Source organism: Zonotrichia leucophrys, chromosome 6 (genome assembly GCF_028769735.1).
Source record: "Zonotrichia leucophrys gambelii isolate GWCS_2022_RI chromosome 6, RI_Zleu_2.0, whole genome shotgun sequence".
Taxonomy (NCBI): domain Eukaryota; kingdom Metazoa; phylum Chordata; class Aves; order Passeriformes; family Passerellidae; genus Zonotrichia; species Zonotrichia leucophrys.
The window spans coordinates 32,229,767-32,247,638 of NC_088176.1; the positions used below are offsets into that span (position 1 = coordinate 32,229,767).

Below are 17,872 nucleotides of genomic sequence, written 5' to 3' on the forward strand. Positions count from 1 at the left end.
TTGGGCTCCGGCGCGATGGAGGCGCTGCGGCGGCCGGCGCTGCCCGAGGACGCGGTGCGCTACCGCCTGTTCGCGGCGGCGGCGGCGGGCCCGGGCGGCGAGGCGCTGCTGCGGCGCTGCGCTGAGCTGGCCCTGGTGCGCTTCGCTCCGCTCCTGGCTGCCTACGTGTGGCAGCGGCAGCCGTTCCGCCTGCGCTACGTGCCGGGCCGCGGTGAGCCGGGAGCGGGCCGGGAGGCGCGGCGGGAGGAGCGCCCGGAGGCGCCGGAGGCGGCCAGGGACCGGGAGAGCGTGAGGGGGATCCGGTGGCAGGGAACCGACGGCGTTTGAGGGGAAAGCGGGGATGAGGGGTGGTGTGAGGAGAACCCGGCGGCCGGAATCAAGGAGCGTGTGAGGGGGGAACCCGGGAGGGTGTGAGGGGGACCCGGCGGCCGGAAACCGGCGGTGTGTGAGGGGGACCCGGCGGTGTGTGAGGGGGAACCGAGGGGGTGTGAGGGGAACCAGCGGCCGGACTCGAGGAGTGTCAGAGAGGGAACCGGGGAGGGGTGGGATCGTTTGAAGGGGATCCGGCGGCCGGGAACCGGGAGCTTGTGGGGGGGAACCGGGAGAGTGTGAAGGACAGCTGGCGGCCGGAGACCGGGATCTTTTGAGGGTAATCCGGCGGCCGGGAACCAGAAGCGTGTGAGGGGGATCTGGGCCGTGTGAGGAGGACCCGGTGGCCGGGAATCAAGGGCGTGTGAGGGGGAACGGGGATCGTTTGAGGGGGACCCGGCGGTCGGGAACCGGGAGCCTGAGAGGGGGACCCGGCGAGTTCGAACCAGGAACGAGTGAGGGAGAGCCGAGGCCATGTGAGGGGCACACGGCGGCCGAGAATCGGGATCTTTGGAGGAGAGACCGGCGGCCGGGAACCGAGGGCGTGTGAGGCGTACCCGGGGGCGGGAGTGTGAGGGGAACCCGGCGGCCAGAAACCAGGAGCGTCTGAGGGAGAACTGTGGCGTGTGAGGGAGATCCGGCGGCCGGGAACCGAGGGCGTGTGAGGAGATCCGGCGGGCTCGAACCGGGAGCGTGTGAGGGGGACCCGGCGGCTTCCCCGACTCTCGGTGTCACAGCACGGGTTAACCCAGTGAGGCATCTGGTGCCGCCTCCCTGCTGCAGCCGGGCCATCCCCGAGCACAGGACACAAGATTCTGTCAGCAGGGTCTGGGATATCCGCAGTGAGGGAGACTCCGCAGCCCGTGTGGACAATCTGTTGCTGGGCACGGCGTTGCTGAGCCGCCTCTCCTGTCTGTGCCCCGTGCAGGCGAGATCCCGGCGCACTTGGGCGGCACCACGGAGTTCGGGGATAACGTGGAGGATGAGTGGTTCATTGTGTACCTGCTGCGGGAGATCACCAGGGAGTTCCCGGGGCTGGCAGCCAGGTAAGGCGGGTGCTGCTGAGCTGCTTTAGTGGGAGGGCTGCCAAGGGGCAGTGCCTGTGCTCTGAAGGTCCTGTCTTACCATTGCCATCCTTGGAGGTGTTTCCCCATCCCAGACACGTTGGAAGTGTCCAAGGGCAGGTTGGATGGGGCTTGGAGCAGCCCGGGCTAGTGGAAGGTGTGCCTGGCTGTGGCAAGGGTGTTGGAACCAAGTGTTGATCTTTAAGGTCCCTTCTAACCTTAGACTTTCTATGAGTTTATGAATATTAAAAAAACCCCAGCAGACATGGATTCAGAAGTGTGTTGTTGTGCTCTGCAAGGCTTTTCCTGCTGAATTTCCAATTTCTCCTTGACCAGTATTGATGACAACGATGGAGAGTTTCTCTTGATAGAAGCAGCTGATTTTCTCCCAAAGTGGCTGAATCCTGAAAACAGTGAAAACAGGGTGAGTAAAACTTGTGTGCAGTTGGCAAGGGGGAGCCAGTGGCCTTTCATTTAGCAATTGGAGTTTTCTCTTGCACCTCTAGCCAAGTGGTCTGACTGCCTCTGAAAATCTAGAGTGCTGTCTGTCCTGACTGTTGCTCCCTTCAGGAGCACTCGTGTATTCTCCTGAACTTTCAAGCTCTGCTAGAGCCATTTTTTTACAATGTTGTGGAGTGTTTAGGCCAGAGGATTTGCTGCCCTCAGGGTAGGGAATGCTCAGGGCTGGAGTGTTGCTGTCTCTGTAAGGACACAGGCTTTGTCTGGTCCAGGTGAAATAATGAGCAGACACCTTCCCCTGGATATGGATGGCTGCTAATGGCAGTGGATTAGAATGGAGATCATTAATTTGGTCATTAGCAAAAAATTGTTCAATTATTTTTCCCCTACTCCAAGATTCTTACAAGGACTGGAACACAACACCAAAATTGATTGCAAGTGTGTACCTGGAGTGTCAGGCTCATACTTTCCTTTGTTTGAGGGAACAGACAGAGTGAGGGAGTTGAGAACGTTGCATTCAGGGCTTTTCTTAGGATCAGGAACCAGCAGAGGTCGCATGTGACACCTGAAATGCTGCTTTTTAATGCCTGGGATGTTCTGAAGCAGTTAGGCTGTGCTGGTTCTCCTGAAGCACTTCTCCAGTTGAAGAGACACGTGTAACAATTACTCTTGTTAAGGAAACAAGATATATTTGATGAAATTTCTTGCAGTTCAAATAGGGGTTTTTCCTGGTTGGATTGTGATCTCTGGCATCTCAAATAACCATTTTAGAAAAGCTCTGCTGCTTCCTGCACTGGTTCTCTATTTGTCCTTTCTGTTGTCAGTGTTAACCAGATGCATTTGTGTGTGCAATGAGCTGTTCCATGGCTGTGTGTGTGAGTGCTCCTGCCCTGTGTGACGGGAGCATTCCTGCCTGCCAGGTGTTCTTTTACAAAGGAGAGCTGCACATCATTGCGCCGGGGGAGCCTTGGCAGCAGGGCTGGGCCCTCTCTGCTCCCCGTGCCACGGTGCCGCAGGCGCTGGCTCTGTTATCCACCCGCGCCGAGGAGTTCCTGGCTGCAGAGCCCATCAGAGCTGCGCTCAATAAACGCCTCCATGGGTACGTGGGGCTGCACTTGGCTCCTCTGCAGCTGTGGGGTTTGGGTCTGTGCTCCCTGGGCTTTCAGCGTTTCCCCAGCAGATGGGATCAAGTTGGTTCCTTCTCAGAAACCAGCAGCTGGAGGTTTTTCTGTGGCACTCTTGGAAAGAGTGGGATCAGTGTCCTGTAGGCTGTGGTGTGGGGATCTGAAACTGGTTCACTGCTGTAATTCCAGCCCTGACAATGACAAGAGTTACTCTTCCTTCACATCTTCCTTAGACTGAAACCTCTGAAAGTTCCATGATCTTTTAGGAGCCCTGTGCCCAAGGAACAAGAGGATTTGATCTAAAATGTAGAAGCAGCAGAATTGTCAGGGCTTCAGCTTGTCACAGCTGTGCTCCACCCTGTGCTTTATTTTTTGCAAGGATTTGACAGCAAATATGGCAAAGAATACTGCATAGCTGGGTATGTTGGTTAAGCCCACAGGGACTCATCTTACCCATATAGGAGATTCAATTTTATGAGCCATGTACACTTCTATAAATATGTATGATAGAAACAGCCATTCTAGGCATTAGATTGGCCAGGTTTTAACTGCAGAGCAATCTGAGCCATGATCCCAGTAAATATTAAAGGGAAGGGGGCTGATGCTGAAGAAGGAGTGGTTAACTGGCAGTGCCCTCCCACGCTCTGTTGCCGCTCAGGTATCCCGAGAAGATCCAGGCCTCGCTGCACCGAGCCCGCTGCTTCCTCCCGGCCGGGATCGCGGCCGTGCTGAGGCTGCGCCCGTCCCTGGTGGCTGCGGCCGTCCAGGCCTTCTACCTGCGGGAGCCGGGCGATCTGGGGGCCTGCCGGCGCCCTTTCAGAACCTTCCCTGCCGAGCAGCGAGTGATGGCCCTGGTAAGTGCTCGCAGAGCCGCTGACGGCCCTGCTGTGTGCTCCTGTAGGCATGGATTTCCAGGTCCTTGCAGTGAGAGCTGCTCTGGATCGGTGTGGCTGGACTTGCAGGGGGCTGATCCTGAGAGAATTGTTTCTGAATCCAGAGGCTGTGATAGCAGTTCCTCTGCTGAAGTGCCTGCTCAGTAAATTGATCTCCTTGTGTGATCAGAGCAGTTTGCCAGCCCTGCCAGCCAACGGGAGCAGTTGCTCCTCACCAGTGGTTCACTCCCAGGCTTTTCACCTTCTCAGCTGTGCTCTCACAGCTCTGGGAAAGATTTTATGAAGTCTTGTATGAGCACTGTCCAAGCACTGTTGTATCTGATGCATTTTGTTACAGAGTTGTACCACTAGACTCCTGAAAAGAAGCTTTAGAGTCAAATTCTGGAGTTGCTGAAATCTTTTAATTGAATGTCATTTTAATTGAAAATACACCTTGTTAACCTGAATACAAAATACTGAGGGTTTTTCCTAATGTATTTATACTGACAAAAGTTCGTATTTACTTGGGTATTTCAATTTGGGACAAACTTTGTAAAGCCTGAAAAGTAATTTATCAGAAAAATCTTTCTAAGATGTATTTTGAATGCAGTCTCAGGTACTGCCTGTAATATGGGTGCCTTCAAAGGCACTCTGGTGACCTGGAGGGAGTTTGAGGCTGTCCCCAGCCCAGTCCCGCTGCAGGGAGTGTTTGTTTCTGCTCTGGCTGTTGCAGGTGACTTTCACTCGGTGTTTGTATGCACAGCTGGTGCAGCAGCAGTTTGTTCCAGACAGACGCAGTGGATACACCCTGCCCGCCCCAGCTCATCCTCAGTACAGAGCCTACGAGCTGGGCATGAAGCTGGTAATGATTCCTGGGGCATTTTGGCCTTGGCTCATGCATGTCCAGGGAATGGGTCCTTGTCTGGAAGTTGCCTTCTTGTCCAGAGAAATGTGAGCAAAGTCTGTCACACCTTGAGAACCTCTTGTTGTTGCATCTTTTATCTGCAGGCCCATGGCTTTGAAATTTTGTGCTCCAAGAGCAGCAAAGTGGCTCCTGATGCCAAGAGAAACGTAAGCGGTCCTCTGTGGGAGAGATTCCTCAGGAGCTTGAAGGAGAAGGATTATTTCAAGGTCTGTGATTATTTCAGTGTCTGTGGCTTTTAAATATTCCAGGGAAAATACATTTTAACCCTTGAACTGGTGTGAGGAGCTTGAATCCTTATCTCTGTGTGAAATGAATTAATGTGTTTAAAGGGGACATGTGCAGGTTGTTCCCCTTTGAAAGGAATTTATTTTGGAAATTAAAAAGGAAAAAGCAAGATGTGGGGATTGATTCATTCATCTAAAGCAAGGGGAGAAATACACTTGAGTGAAGAAAACCCCCATGTGTGATTGTGTGAGGTGTGACTGATTTCACTGGTTTACATTTCATTTCCACCCCTCTAGAATTCAATATTCTTCAAGATCCATACATAACACCATAGACCTATCTGGGCCCATGCAAGTGTAATTTTGGTGTGTGTGTGTGGTTTTTGTGACTTCTGGGGGTTTTGGTGAGGTTCTGTGTTGTTTTTTTTTTTTAAAGATGCCTTTGACTACTTATTTGAAGTTAATAAATGGGACATAAATTGACTGCTTGTTTGAAGGTTATAAAATTGGACAACTTTATTGAGATTCTTAGGTTAATATCCTTTAATATACTTCAAATACAGGAATGCCCCTTGGCTGTATTGAGTTCCAAGTGTTCATGGCCAAGAGGTTTGAGTTGTTCTGGTTCTCTCAGCATTTCTGTGTGACCAACAGTCGCCCTTAGGAAGCCTGACTGTGAGGAGGAAGGGGAGGGAGAATTGTTTGGGTTCATGCCTGTGGCTTGCATTCAATAGGGAGAAATGGAAGGATCAGCCAAGTACCTGGAGCTGTTGCACATGGCAGAAGATCACTTCCAGCAATCTGTTGCAGTGCCAGAAAGGTGAGAGCTGCTTGAAATTCATGAGTGTCACATACCCTACAAATCCTGTAAGTGACCTTTGAAATGCTTGTTACAAACACCTGAACCCTTTTCTGCACTGCACATTGAACATGGGAGCTGTGGCCAGGGCATACAAGTACTAATTCCTCTGGAATGCTCCACTGGGAGAAGTTCTGGCCTGAGTAACTCTTTTATCTTGGTTTTGTGAAATGCTGAGCTCTTCCAAGTGGTGACTGCAAAGCAATTTTTGCTTGGTTGACTGTAGAAAGTGTAGAAATGTTTCATTGAACAGCAGTGCCAGTGAATAATGAATACAGGGTAATCTGTCTCCTTTGCTCAAGGGGCTGGCTGTGGATTTCTCTGGAAGATCAAAACCAAAAAAGAAATCAGAAATATCTGAGGCTTTGGCAGGTCATAATATCTTGACTGTTATTTTTCTGAGTTTCCACTCTGTGGTGTTTGGGATCTGGTAATCTCAATATTTACCAAGGCAAATGAAATGTAAAGGAAAAGAGCCATGACCAATGGGTTTGGAGCCATCAGCTGGGAATTGCAGGGACTGACTGTGTCCTGTTTTGGCCAATGCTCTGGGTAGTGCTCTGGTACTTCCCCAGATTCATTTCCCTTTTTGATGTGTTTGCACAGAAGGAAAATGAAGAATTCAAGTGAAAACCTGAATGCAGAGCATGTGATCCCATTGAATCCATTTCAGTCAATTGATTTTGGTTTTTCTTCTAGCTGTGATGAAGTGAGCCCAGGTGATGAAATCCTGGCACTACTACAGACAACCCCCATTGATTGATCTGAAGGAATTGGAGAGAGAAGCAGCTTGTCTTCCTGCAGAGGATGGTGAGCTGGATGGGGGAATTATTCCTGTTACAGATGGTTATTTGTGGGGGAGAGGGGCAATGCTGACAGCTGTGAAGGGAGAGCAAATCCAGCCTTCCTCAAGACTAAACACTGGATTGGCTCTCCCAGTTTAGAGTAAGCCTTTCTTCCTCCACTGAGTGGCCAAAGGCTTCTCAGTGACTAGAATGGTCTCTCTGAGTTTGAGCTCTGCAAAGCAGAGTTTGTAAGTAGTGACAAGAAATCTGCACTCAGTTCTTCTCAGCCTCTCTCTCCTTTGCTGTGTGTGACCCAGGAGCAGCACAAGAGCTGAACTGCAGAACTGAGCTGCAGGATGGTTGCAGCCCTGTCAGTCAGCTGGTTTGGGCCTGTGGGCCAGCAGGCTTGTGCAGAGTAACAGATCTGTGCTGTGTTCTTGCAGATGACAGCTGGCTGGATATGACACCAGGTGCTCTGGATCAGATGCTGAAGGAGACAAGAAATGAGTCCCTTCCTTCCCCAAATGAGGAGGAGCAAAACTATGACTTGGAAACAGTTGCTGAGAGCATGAAGGCTTTTGTGTCCAAAGTGTCCACGCACGAAGGAGCAGAAATGCCATGGTAGTAGCACCTGGAGTTTGGCTCTGGTGTGGAATGTTGCACTGTGCTGCAGCCTGTGCTTGGTTCTGTGATGCAGAGAATCAGAGTTTGAAGGTGCTGTGCTGAGCAGGGCCTGAAGCAAAGCCAGAGCAGTGAACCTGTACTTGCTTTAAATCAGCTTGGTGCCACCCTGGCACTGGTGCAGGTTCAAGTGCTGCAAGCTGAGCTGCTCTCTGTCCCTCAGTTGGATTTTGTGGTCTTCACAATTTTTCTCTTTTTATGCCAAGAATTCTTCCACTCACTGTTTGATGTCTCATCCATACAGGCTTCAAAGTTCTGAGGCCTTTTAAATTAAAAGGCCCAACTTCAGTCCTGGCTTGAGAGACATCAATATGGCTTGTGCCTGTGTCAGGCTTAGGCAAGCATAGAAGCTTTATTTCTTTAAAAATATTTTTATATTTCAGGTCATCTGATGAATCCCAAGTTACCTTTGACGTGGATTCTTTTACAAAAGCTCTGGACAGAATTTTAGGTGAGATTGCTTCTTTCTTTAAAACAAATGCCAGCACTGATTTCTTTGCTGTTGTACTGACACCAAATCATGTGCAGGGGCAGACTCGGAGGAGCTGGATTCTGATGATGTGGATGAAGAGGAGGAGTTTGGTTTCTCAGATGAGGATGATGAAGAGCTGGATGCTGGGAATGGAAGGCAGGAGCAGAAGGTGTCTCCTGAGGAGCTCGTGGGCAGTCTCAAGGCGTACATGGAGGAGATGGACCGTGAGCTGGCACAGAGCAACGTTGGGAAAAGTTTCAGCAGCCACAAGAGAGGGGTGAGTGTGCCTTGAGCTCTGATTTGCAGCAGTAATTTCCAAGCAGGAAATGTGCTGCAAGTGGCCATTCTGAGTAATGGGATTGGAACCTTCCCACGTGCAAGCAAAGTGTGCTGGACCTGCACCATCCTACATTTTTTATAAACTGAAACTTACCTAAGCTTGGAATTTGCCCATCTTTTCCAAGGCTTAGTTTTAGTTTGCCCATCTTTTCCCTGTTTTTAGTAGTAGGGCAAGCAGCTGCAGCTTCACTTGTGAGGTCCTGTAGTAGTTCTCTCCCATAGGAAGCAGAGCCAGGACTCAGCAACACTTTGTGTCCTTCTCTTGGAACCTAATCTGGGTAATGGAGAGTGGTGATTTTCAGCTGGCATGGGCATTTGGTGTCTGAATTTCTGTCTGTCAGGACTCAGGAGTGTACTGGACTTTGTTGGCTGCAGAATTGTTGTTTCTTTTCTCCTGTGGTTTACCTTTTTTTTCCCCCCTTAAATCTGCTCCTGCAATTTGCTAAAGCTTTCTCTTTGTACTCCCTGCAGGCAAGTTCTGTTGGAGCAGCCCCATGTGAGAGTGCTGGCCCTGCCTGTGGAGCTGAGGCTGCTGAGCTGGCAGCCCTGGATGTGGACATGAACCTGGTGGCAAACCTGCTCGAGTCCTACAGTGCCCAGGCTGGCCTGGCAGGACCCACCTCGAGCATTTTACAGAGCCTGGGGGTGAATTTACCTGAGAGCACAGAGCTCCCTGGCAGCTGAGCAAGGCAGGGAGAGCCTTGGCACAGGACATGGCTGCTGGGGAGATGGAGCACACACACACGAGCAGGGTGTGGGAGAAGAGGCCCAAGGTTTGAATTTGGAGCATTCTGTTCATTATGTGTCACTTCAGCAGAGTGAATTTACCTGCAAAAGCTTCTGTTTGCACACTGTCTTGGGTGGAAATGAGATTTTCCCAGTGCTGACAAAACTTTAGAAAACTGAAAAATTATGTCAAATGAATGACCGAAAGAAGGTTTTCTTTTATTACAACACCTCTCTCCCATTTTTCCATTCAGTGCTCTAATTTGCCATTTCTAAAATGTCCTTTTACCCATTGCTGAGTGGGTTCAGTATCTGGGGAGCAGTTCTTGTTCTGAAAATGCTGCTGCCTTCAGGGGCAGGTGGGGAAATACCACACTGCAGGAAGAGTAATTGGATCAAATGTGTAAATATTGGCCAGAAGTATTTTTTAATTTTATTTCAATAAAAACAAAAATACAACTTGATTACTGAATTTTTTTGAAGATATGCATAACTTCCTCAGTTCTTGGAGTAAAAATATTTTTGTAATTGTTCATTTTCTGAATGAATTCCATTACTGCTGAATGTTGATATACAGCTACTGCTGGCATGATGTGAGCCCAGGCTGAGCAGTTTGGGGTTTTTTCAGTGCAAATGTGCTGGAAGGCATGCAGCATGTTGCTTTCATGTGGAATGAAAAATCTATTTTAAATATGACAACTTTAGTTTCAACAAGACAAATTTGAAATAAAATAGATAGAAATTCTTGATACACAAACACCAACAGTGCAGTCCTGCTGGGTCCAAATCAGCTTCTTAATTTAATTTCATTTTCATTCAGCAATTAATGAGTTGTCCTGCACTGATGTTGTGGAATTCACTTTGTCAGCAGTTCAGGGAGAGCACTGGCAGGTTGGACAGGGATTAGAGATGGACAGCAAGAGCTGGGAAGTGTGAAGAAGGTTCTGCTAAATTTCAAGGAATTTGGACTGCTGAGAGGTGAGAGACTCAGACAGATCTGTGGTGGAAAAATGGGGTTAACAGAGGTTTTCAATTGAGACAAGAATAATGAGCAGTTAGTGGTGGAAAACAGAGGTACTTGAACCTTGGGAAGGGTTGGTGTTTGACCAGGAAAGGTAATTTACACTGAAAATACATAAAATTCTCCACTGATGAGTAGCTAGATCAAGTTTAGATACTTTAAAACATAATTGAGTTGAAGAACATGATCACATTGAACTGCTGTGTGGCCTGTGCTATAGAAAAGGGCCAAACAGATGGAGGGACTCCCTTAGTGATGAGGAGAACTCCTGAGCTGAGGTTCAGAACAAAGCTGCTCTTTTGCAAACACTCCAGCTGCTGTTGCTGCTTGGATAATCTGACTTTTCCATCAGTGGGGCTGGGATTTCTCTGGGGCTCTGCTCATCCCAACTCTTTCCATTTGTTCAGCAGCTTCCCAGTGGAGCCCTGCAAGGCTCTGGGAGTGCTCCCAGGAGAGTTTGCCATGGCAGAAGAAGCATTTCCATGCTGCCTCTTCCACTGCTTTGAGGTAACACACCAGGCATCTCCTCTTTTAATTCTGAGAGTGTTTTTAGTGAAGGAAGCCCGATGGAATTAATTAGGGCAGACAAGTGGTGTGTGGTTCCCTTTCAATGGATTTCTGTCCAAGTGTATTCTGGAGTTGTTTAACTGGTTAATTTTCCCTTCCCCTAATTTTTTCCCTTCACAGTTCCCACCCTTTCCCATTCCTCACTTCTTACCCAGCACTGCCCCAATGGTCCCTGGGTGCAGCTCCTTTAGAGAGCAGGGCCCGTCCCAACAGGCGGCTGCTGCAGCCAGGGCAGGGGCAGGGCAAGGCACATCACAGCACTGGTGGTGCTCAGACTGTTGGCTTTTGCAGTTCAGGCAGATACAATGAATCTCAATTGTCAGAGATTTCCACCACCTGCTATTTCTCCCCTCTTTTCCTGCATGCATTTGACAGTTCTTCCTTTCCTCCCACAGGGCTGGAAAGCAAAATGCCCACCTGCCCCATGGCCATCCCCACCACCTTGTCCCTCTTTCTCTCCCCTTTACTTTGCTCCACTTTCTGCCTCCTCCTCTCCCTGCCAGCTCCAGCAAAGCCATTTCCCCCACTGGCACCAGCTGCCTCCTGTCCCTCGCTCCCATTTTGCCCACTCTGAACTCCTGGAGCCGCCTGCCCGCGGAGCCGCAGCCGCCGTGGGGCCGGGTAATGGTGCAGGGAATGCTGGCAGGGATTCCTGGGCTGGGCTGGGCCAGGTGCCCGGGGCCAGCTCTGAGCCTCTGCTCCTGCCCCTGGGCAGGCAACAGAACACAGCAGGAAAGGCTCGGGGCTCTCAAGAAAGGCAGCCAGAGATCTCTCACCCAACATGGGCATAAGAAGTCTGGAGTGGGGACATTAATTTCAATTGAATGTATTATGAAAGAAATCACAGCAAGGGAGTGAGTAGGCTGCCAAATCCTTAAAATGCACCTTCTCCACACTGTTCTCTCCTTCCTGGGCTTCACTTTATCCACAGTTCCCTCCCTCCCTCCTCCCCACACAGTGACACAGAGGTATGGGGGTTACAGTCACATCATGTCACTGCTTCCCCCTCAGGGAGACAAATCCTTGTCCTGCTCTGTTGTAATCTTATCACAGGGGTTCCATACTGTTGTCTCCTTATTGCAGAAGTTTCACATTTTCTTGGTGTTTTCTCCTGGGCAGCTCCTCAGAGCACTGACTCTTCATTCTTCACAAAGCAGCCAACTGACTCCAGTTCCCTTCCCAACCAGCCAGCCCACTCTTTCATAGCACTCTTCTTCTCATTGGTTACAGCTGTGGCCTGTTAAAATCAGGCCTGTTCCTAATCTTTGCTAATTGGCCCAGCTGCAACTCCTTCAGGGGTAAGATTACTTTCTACACCATCTTTATTTTTGTGTATTCTATCCCCCTACACAGCTCCAGCCTGGGATTCCTCCCACAGGAGGACAGTCAGATCCTTTGTGACAGTGTCCTGGTTCAGGGCAAATTTGGGCTCCTCTAGGAAAGCAGATTCATTTGGCCCCTCCCTGCAACCGGTCTGGGAGAAAATACCTCCTTGGAGAAAATTGGAAAAAAAATATTTATTAAACAATAAACCCCTTGCTGCTCCAAAAGAGAATGTTCCCCCCCAGGTTGCAGATCAGCTCACTGAATCTCCCATCTAACTAAAAGCAAAGGAGAGCTCAGTCCTGTTGTCTGTCCATCCACAGACAATACATTCCAGGAGCAGCAATGTGGAGGAGTGAGAGCAGTGTCTGAAAACAAACAGCATGCGTCTTCTCTCCCTCTTCACACTCTGGAACACGTCTTAAAGAGGCAAAACTCATTCAGCATAAACAGAACAAAATGACTGGGGCTAAAAGCATCATATAGTCAACCTAGGACAGACAGACCACTCCATCAGGTGCCTGATGCTGAAAATGGGATTCCTGCTCGGAACGTGTCAGCTGTCCTTCTTTCTCTTCCAAAGACAGTCTAAAAGTGTCCCATTCTGGCCACATTGTGATGATTCCCAAGGGCCCAGGCCGATTTGGATTTCCCATTCAACATGTTATGTCATGAGGGCAATGCACTCACTGCAGGCAGCATCGGTGGCAGGATGGATTGCAGAGACTTTTCCTTTGCAGCCCCAGCCCAGCGCTGGCACTGGGGATGGAGAGGCACTGAGGTGACCCTGAGAGGAAGTGCAAGGCACAGGGCGCAGCTGAGGAAGGACAGCGCTGTGCTGGGCTCAGAGGTGAAGCTGGCACTGCCCAGTGTGGAGAAGGTCCTTTGTGCAGCCCCTGTTACAGGGGAGCTTGGGCCTTGCTGCAGAGATACGGCCGCTCATTGGAGCAGTTGTCACTCCTCAATCTCCTCTCAGCCAGGTACACACACTCGGAATTGCCAGAGACAGGAACCCTGCAGGGAGGAGCAGAGGCAGCGCTGGCTGCCAGGGGAAGCCCTTGTGCCCCTGTGCCCCCAGGCCCTGCCCGGCTCCCCGGCACTCACCGGGAGCTGTAGCTGCTGCCGTCCCCCCACTGCAGGCGCTCGCCCCGTCTGCGCAGCCCGAGCCAGTAACCGACATTGTGGCAGAAGCGGAAGAGCAAATCCTGCCCAGGAGAGAGGAGTGGGAGCTGCCCCGGCCCCTCGGGGGGACACGTGCCCGGGGCTGCCCCCGCACGCCGGGGCTCCTTCCCTGCAAGGCCCCGGCCCAGGGCTGCAGCCCCGGCCCTACGAGCACCGAGCCCGGCCCAGGAGCGCCCCCAGGCTGCCCTCAGCCACCCCACACCGCCCGCAGCCCCTCACTCACCATGGCCTCCTCATCCTTGGCAATGGCCAGGGAGGCCCCGAGCTCGGAGCACCGTTCCTGACCCTGCTCCCACGTGCTGTAATCCCGTGAGAAGTAGTAGCAGACACCCTTGTACCCAACCCAGCCATGGGGACAGCCCAGAACCAACAGCGGAGTCGCAGGTGTGACTGGAACCTGTGGTGCTGCAGGGGGAAGAGGAGAAGCTCTGAGGATTCCCCTGTGCAGGGAGCAGGGAGCCCGCTCTGCCCCGAGGGGCTGGGCCCAGGCTGCTGCCCCTCCCTTACCTGACTGCACAGCCAAGGCCACCCCCAAAGCCAGCACCAGCACCAGCAGAATCAGCACCGCCGTGCCCACGGGATGGCACCTGAACCGTTCACCTGGAGCAGGAAAGAGCTGCTGGCTGCCAGAAGCAGAGCCGGCCCTGCAATCTGCTCAGCCCATGGCCAGGGAGCAGAGCAGGGAGCCCTGAGGCAGTGTGGGCCTCCCTCAGCTGGCAGCCAGAGAGCCAAGAGCCTGGCCACAGGCAGGGACACAGCTGTGGGCACAGGCAGGGACACAGCTGTGGGCACAGGCTGCAGCAGGAGAACTGCACAGCCTTGGGGGCAGCTGGGGCTCTTGCTTGCAGCCACGGATGGGGCCCAGCAGAGCACGAGGCCTCTTCCAGACATCGGGAAACAGCCACACACCTGCCAGCCCTGGCCTTGGGAGGGGACATGCAGAGGTGGCCCTGCACTCACCCAGGAATCTTCTGAGGTTCCTTTTGCGTTCATTGCCCGTTGCTGCTGTGCCCTGGGGAGCCAGGGGCTCCCTCACACTCCCATCACTGGTGCAGAATCCATTCTCCACATCTGCACTCACTGCACGCTCACAAGTGGCATCCCCCTGCTTATGCCAAGAGGCTTCTTGGGCCCCAGGCAAGTGTGGAAGCGCGGCTGCTGGTCCCTCCTGGAGATGCTGGGGCTCGTTTGCTGCTCCAGGAATGGAGTAGAATTCACTCTTCTCCTGCTCACAGCCGGCATCTCTCTGCCCAGAACAAACAGCACCTTGCTCTGGAGACATCAGGAGTGCTGCTGGCAGATCCTTTGGGAGCTCGGCCTCGGGAACAGCTTTGCAGCCGCGCTGATGGCACCCTGAAAGGGACACGAAGAGAGGTCGCTGCTGGTGCCGGCCGTGCGGGGGCTCAGGAGGGCGGTGGCAGCTGTGGCTGCGCTGTCGCCGCTGCCCAGAGGTGCGGCAGCAGGTGCGCAGACAAGCGCAGCCTCCGGCAGCTCTGCAGCGGCCGCTGCTGCGGCGGCCCCTGTGGCTCTGCAGCCGCTGCAGCCCAGCTCCGTGCCGGGCCGGGCGCTGAGAGCGCCTGCGAGCTGCCGGCTGCTGCTGGCCCGGGGCAGCTGCGGCTCGGAGTCCGCCTGCCGAGGGCCAAGAAGCAGCAGCCCCGGGCTGCTCACCATTGTGCCCCGCATGATTCCCTGCCCCGGCGCCTCGGAGCCCGGGACGTGCTCGCCCATTCCGGCATCACTCACAGGCCGGGGTGGCGCGGGGGCAGTTGCGGCCGATTTCACCCTCACCCGGCGGGGAAACAGCGACGGAAGGGGCGGGAGCGGAAATTGGAAGAGGCGTGTGCAGCGGGAGAGGGGGCCGCCCTCACACACGGTTCGCCCAGCCTCTGAAAGTCGCCTCCAGGCCCTCCGGTCTGGGTCTCTTTTCCTTAGCGCGGGTTTTTCGGGACGGCAGCCCCCGCCGCCCTCCCCCAAAGCGAAGCTTTTCTGGTTCAAGCAGATCAAATGAATCCCAATTGTCAGCGATTCCTACACCCTGCTATTTCTCCCCTCCCACAGAGCTGCAAAGCAAAATGCCCGACTGCCCCATGGCCATCCCCACCGCCTTCCACCACTCCAGCCTTGTCCCTCTTTCTCTCCCTTTTATTTGCCGCCACTTTGTCTCTCCTCCTCCTCTCCCTGCCCGCTCCAGCAAAGCCATTTCCCCCACTGGCACCAGCTGCCTCCTGTCTCTCGCTCCCATTTTGCCCACTCTGAACTCCTGGAGCCGCCTGCCCGCAGAGCTGGAGCCGCCGTGGGGCCGGGTAAGGGTGCAAGGAATGCTGGCAGGGATTCTTGGGCTGGGCTGGGCCAAGCCAGACGGCCGGGGCAGGAAAACCGCTCTGTCTCTCTCCACCTCACCCCAACCGCCTCACGGCGGCCCCTCACCCGCCCCGCGAGCTCCCAGGCTGCACCGGGGCAGCTGCGGCTCGGAGTCCGCCTGCCGAGGGGCAAGAAGCAGCAGCCCCGGGCTGCTCACCATTGTGCCCCGCATGATTCCCTGCCCCGGCGCCTCGGAGCCCGGGCACACCGAGCGCCGGCACGGCCGCTGCGGCTCCCTGCCTGGGCACACGGAGCGGCTCCCGGCACAGAGCGCAGCGCCGAGAAGCCTCGGCCCCGGAGCAGGCTGCATGCGCCGCTTTGTGCCCGCACCCGGCGCCTGCAGCGCTTTGGGCTCTGAGGCACTGCGTTCAAGTTCATGCCGTGCCAGCCCCGAGCCGGGCACGGACACCTCCCGCCCGAGCAGCGGCCCCGAGCCCGGTGCCGCATGGGCGGGAAGGGTCCCGGGCACGGAGCAGCCGCCTCCGTCCTAGCGAGAGCAGCCGGGATGAGCCATCGCTGCCGCGGCAGCGGCTCCATGCCGGCCATCCGGGCACGGAGGAGAGCGCGGGCAGCCGCTCCCTCGGCTGCGATCCCAGGGCACGGGGGGACACGGGGGAAGCCGGCACCAGGAACTCGGCAGAACCCCCCGGCCCTCAGCGCGGCCCCCTCCGCCCGCAGCGAGCCCCGAGCTGGGGCAGCACCGACCGCGGTCCCACCTGGGCTGCAGCCGCCTCCGAGCTCCGCCGCCGCCTCGCCGCGCTATGGACACCGCCACCGCTTAGGAACAGATTAAATTTTCTGATCCTGCCACTCCTCTCCGTATTTATAATCTTGCCCCTCGGGGGTGGGGTTTCTGCTTTTGGCCAATCAGTGCACTGGAAAGCAGCCAATCGCGGCTCGGCGCCTTTCCATTCGGCGTTACCTTATCATGCCGGGATGCGTTAGCCCGGCCGAGGATCTGAGGTTTTTTGGAACCCCGTGTTTGGGGTTGGGAGTTCGCGAAAATGAAATTGTTCTTGTCGGCTGACAGCTGCACAGTGGGTGTTGTTACCATGCAGGATAGACTGGGAGGGAGCCCTGTCGAGATCCCCAGCATGTTGTCAGAGCTCACGAGTCACAGCTGGTCTGTGAGCCTGCCAGGGCACAGACTGTGTTAGAATTGTTGTCAATGGAGATGGGCTGGGGGGCATGTGCTGGTTGGAGTCTTCCTGGGGCCTGGTGGTGATGAAATTGTAGCGTTCTTGATATTTGGTGATATCAGGAGGAGCATCAATAAAGTTTCTACATTAAACTTCCTGAGGGCAGGCTTTGGCCTATTCAGGAGACTTATTCTGAGAGCTCCTTGGGAAGCAGCCCCTAAAAACAAAGGACTCCAGGTAAGGTGGGCTTCAAAGCAGCGATGTTGAGGGCAGAGGAACTGGCTGTCCCTGTGTGCCCAAAGAGGAGTCGACAAGGCAAACATCCAGCCTGGATGTTCAGCAATGTTTTGAAGGAACTTAGGAATTAATGGAGGACGTATCAGCTTTGGAAGGAGGGTCAGGTTTCTCAGGAAGTATTTAAGGGGATTGCCAGGGTGTATAGGGAAAAAATGAGGGAGGCCAAAGCTCAGTTTGAACTTACTTTGGCAACTTCTGTAAAGGATAATTAAAAATGATTTTACAAATATATTAATGGTAAAAGGAAGGGTAAGACCAGGTTTAGTTCTCTTTTGGATGTGGGAGGGAACTCAGTAACTGCAGATGAGGAGAAGGCAGAGGTGCTCAATGCCTTCTTTGCCTCAGCCTTCAGTGGGAACACAGCTTGTCCTCAGGACAAGTGTCCTCCTGGGCTGGTGGATGGTGCCAGGGAGCAGAATGGGCCCCCTGTTATCCAGGAGGAGGCAGTCAGAGAACTGCTGAGCTGCTTGAGTGTTCATAAATCTTTGGGCCCAGAGGGGATCCACCCCAGTGGGATGAGGGAGCTGGCAGATGAGCTTGGGGAGCTGCTGCCCATCATTTACCAACAGTCCTGGCTCACTGGGGAGGTTCCAAATGGCTGGAAGCTGGCCAGTGTGACACCCATCCACAGCAAGGGTGGGAAGGAGGATCCTGGCAATTGCAGGCCAGTTAGCCTGGCCTCAGTGCCCAGTAAGGTCATGGAGCAGTTCATATTGATTCCAGCAGGCAGCACTTCCAGGATGGCCAGGGTGTCAGAGCCAGCCAGCAGGGGTTTAGGAGGGCTGGGGCGTGTGTGACCAAGCTGGTCTCCTTGCATGAGCAGGTGACCCTGCTGGTGGGTGCAGGAAAGGCTGTGGATGTGTCTGTGTGGGCTCCAGCAAGGCCTTTGGCAGTGTCTGCCACAGCTCCCTCCTGGAAAAGCTGCAGCCCAGGGCTGGCACAGGAGCACTCTGTGCTGGGCTCAGCCCTGGCTGGATGGGCCAGAGAGTGGTGCTGAGGGTGCTGCATCCAGCTGGGGCCAGGCACCAGGGCTGTCCCTCAGGGCTCTGTGCTGGGGCCAGCTCTGTTCAGTGTTTGCACTGA

General features: G+C 53.9%; 2 protein-coding genes across 2 annotated transcripts in view; one reads left to right on the forward strand and one right to left on the reverse strand.

Annotated features, from left to right (window-relative positions):
- On the forward strand, positions 1-9,363 carry ECD (ecdysoneless cell cycle regulator). The gene is given in 14 exon segments (XM_064717073.1): positions 1-211; positions 1,298-1,415; positions 1,770-1,857; positions 2,813-2,991; positions 3,675-3,870; positions 4,622-4,750; positions 4,897-5,019; positions 5,772-5,857; positions 6,596-6,647; positions 6,649-6,706; positions 7,125-7,302; positions 7,746-7,813; positions 7,891-8,111; positions 8,645-9,363. Coding segments are annotated over 14 exon segments (1,905 nt in total). The 5' UTR covers positions 1-15; the 3' UTR covers positions 8,858-9,363.
- A 445-nt stretch (positions 9,364-9,808) lies between these two features.
- Positions 9,809-17,872, reverse strand: part of LOC135449983 (uncharacterized) — a 28,248-nt gene continuing 20,184 nt past the window's right edge. Inside the window, exons 4-7 of the mRNA XM_064717525.1 lie at positions 13,500-13,592; positions 13,216-13,397; positions 12,915-13,015; positions 9,809-12,824 (exon numbers count right to left, since the gene is read on the reverse strand). Of these exons, the coding sequence (XP_064573595.1) occupies positions 12,710-12,824; positions 12,915-13,015; positions 13,216-13,397; positions 13,500-13,592 (491 nt within the window). The 3' untranslated portion in view covers positions 9,809-12,709. The remainder of the gene's footprint in view (positions 12,825-12,914; positions 13,016-13,215; positions 13,398-13,499; positions 13,593-17,872) is intronic.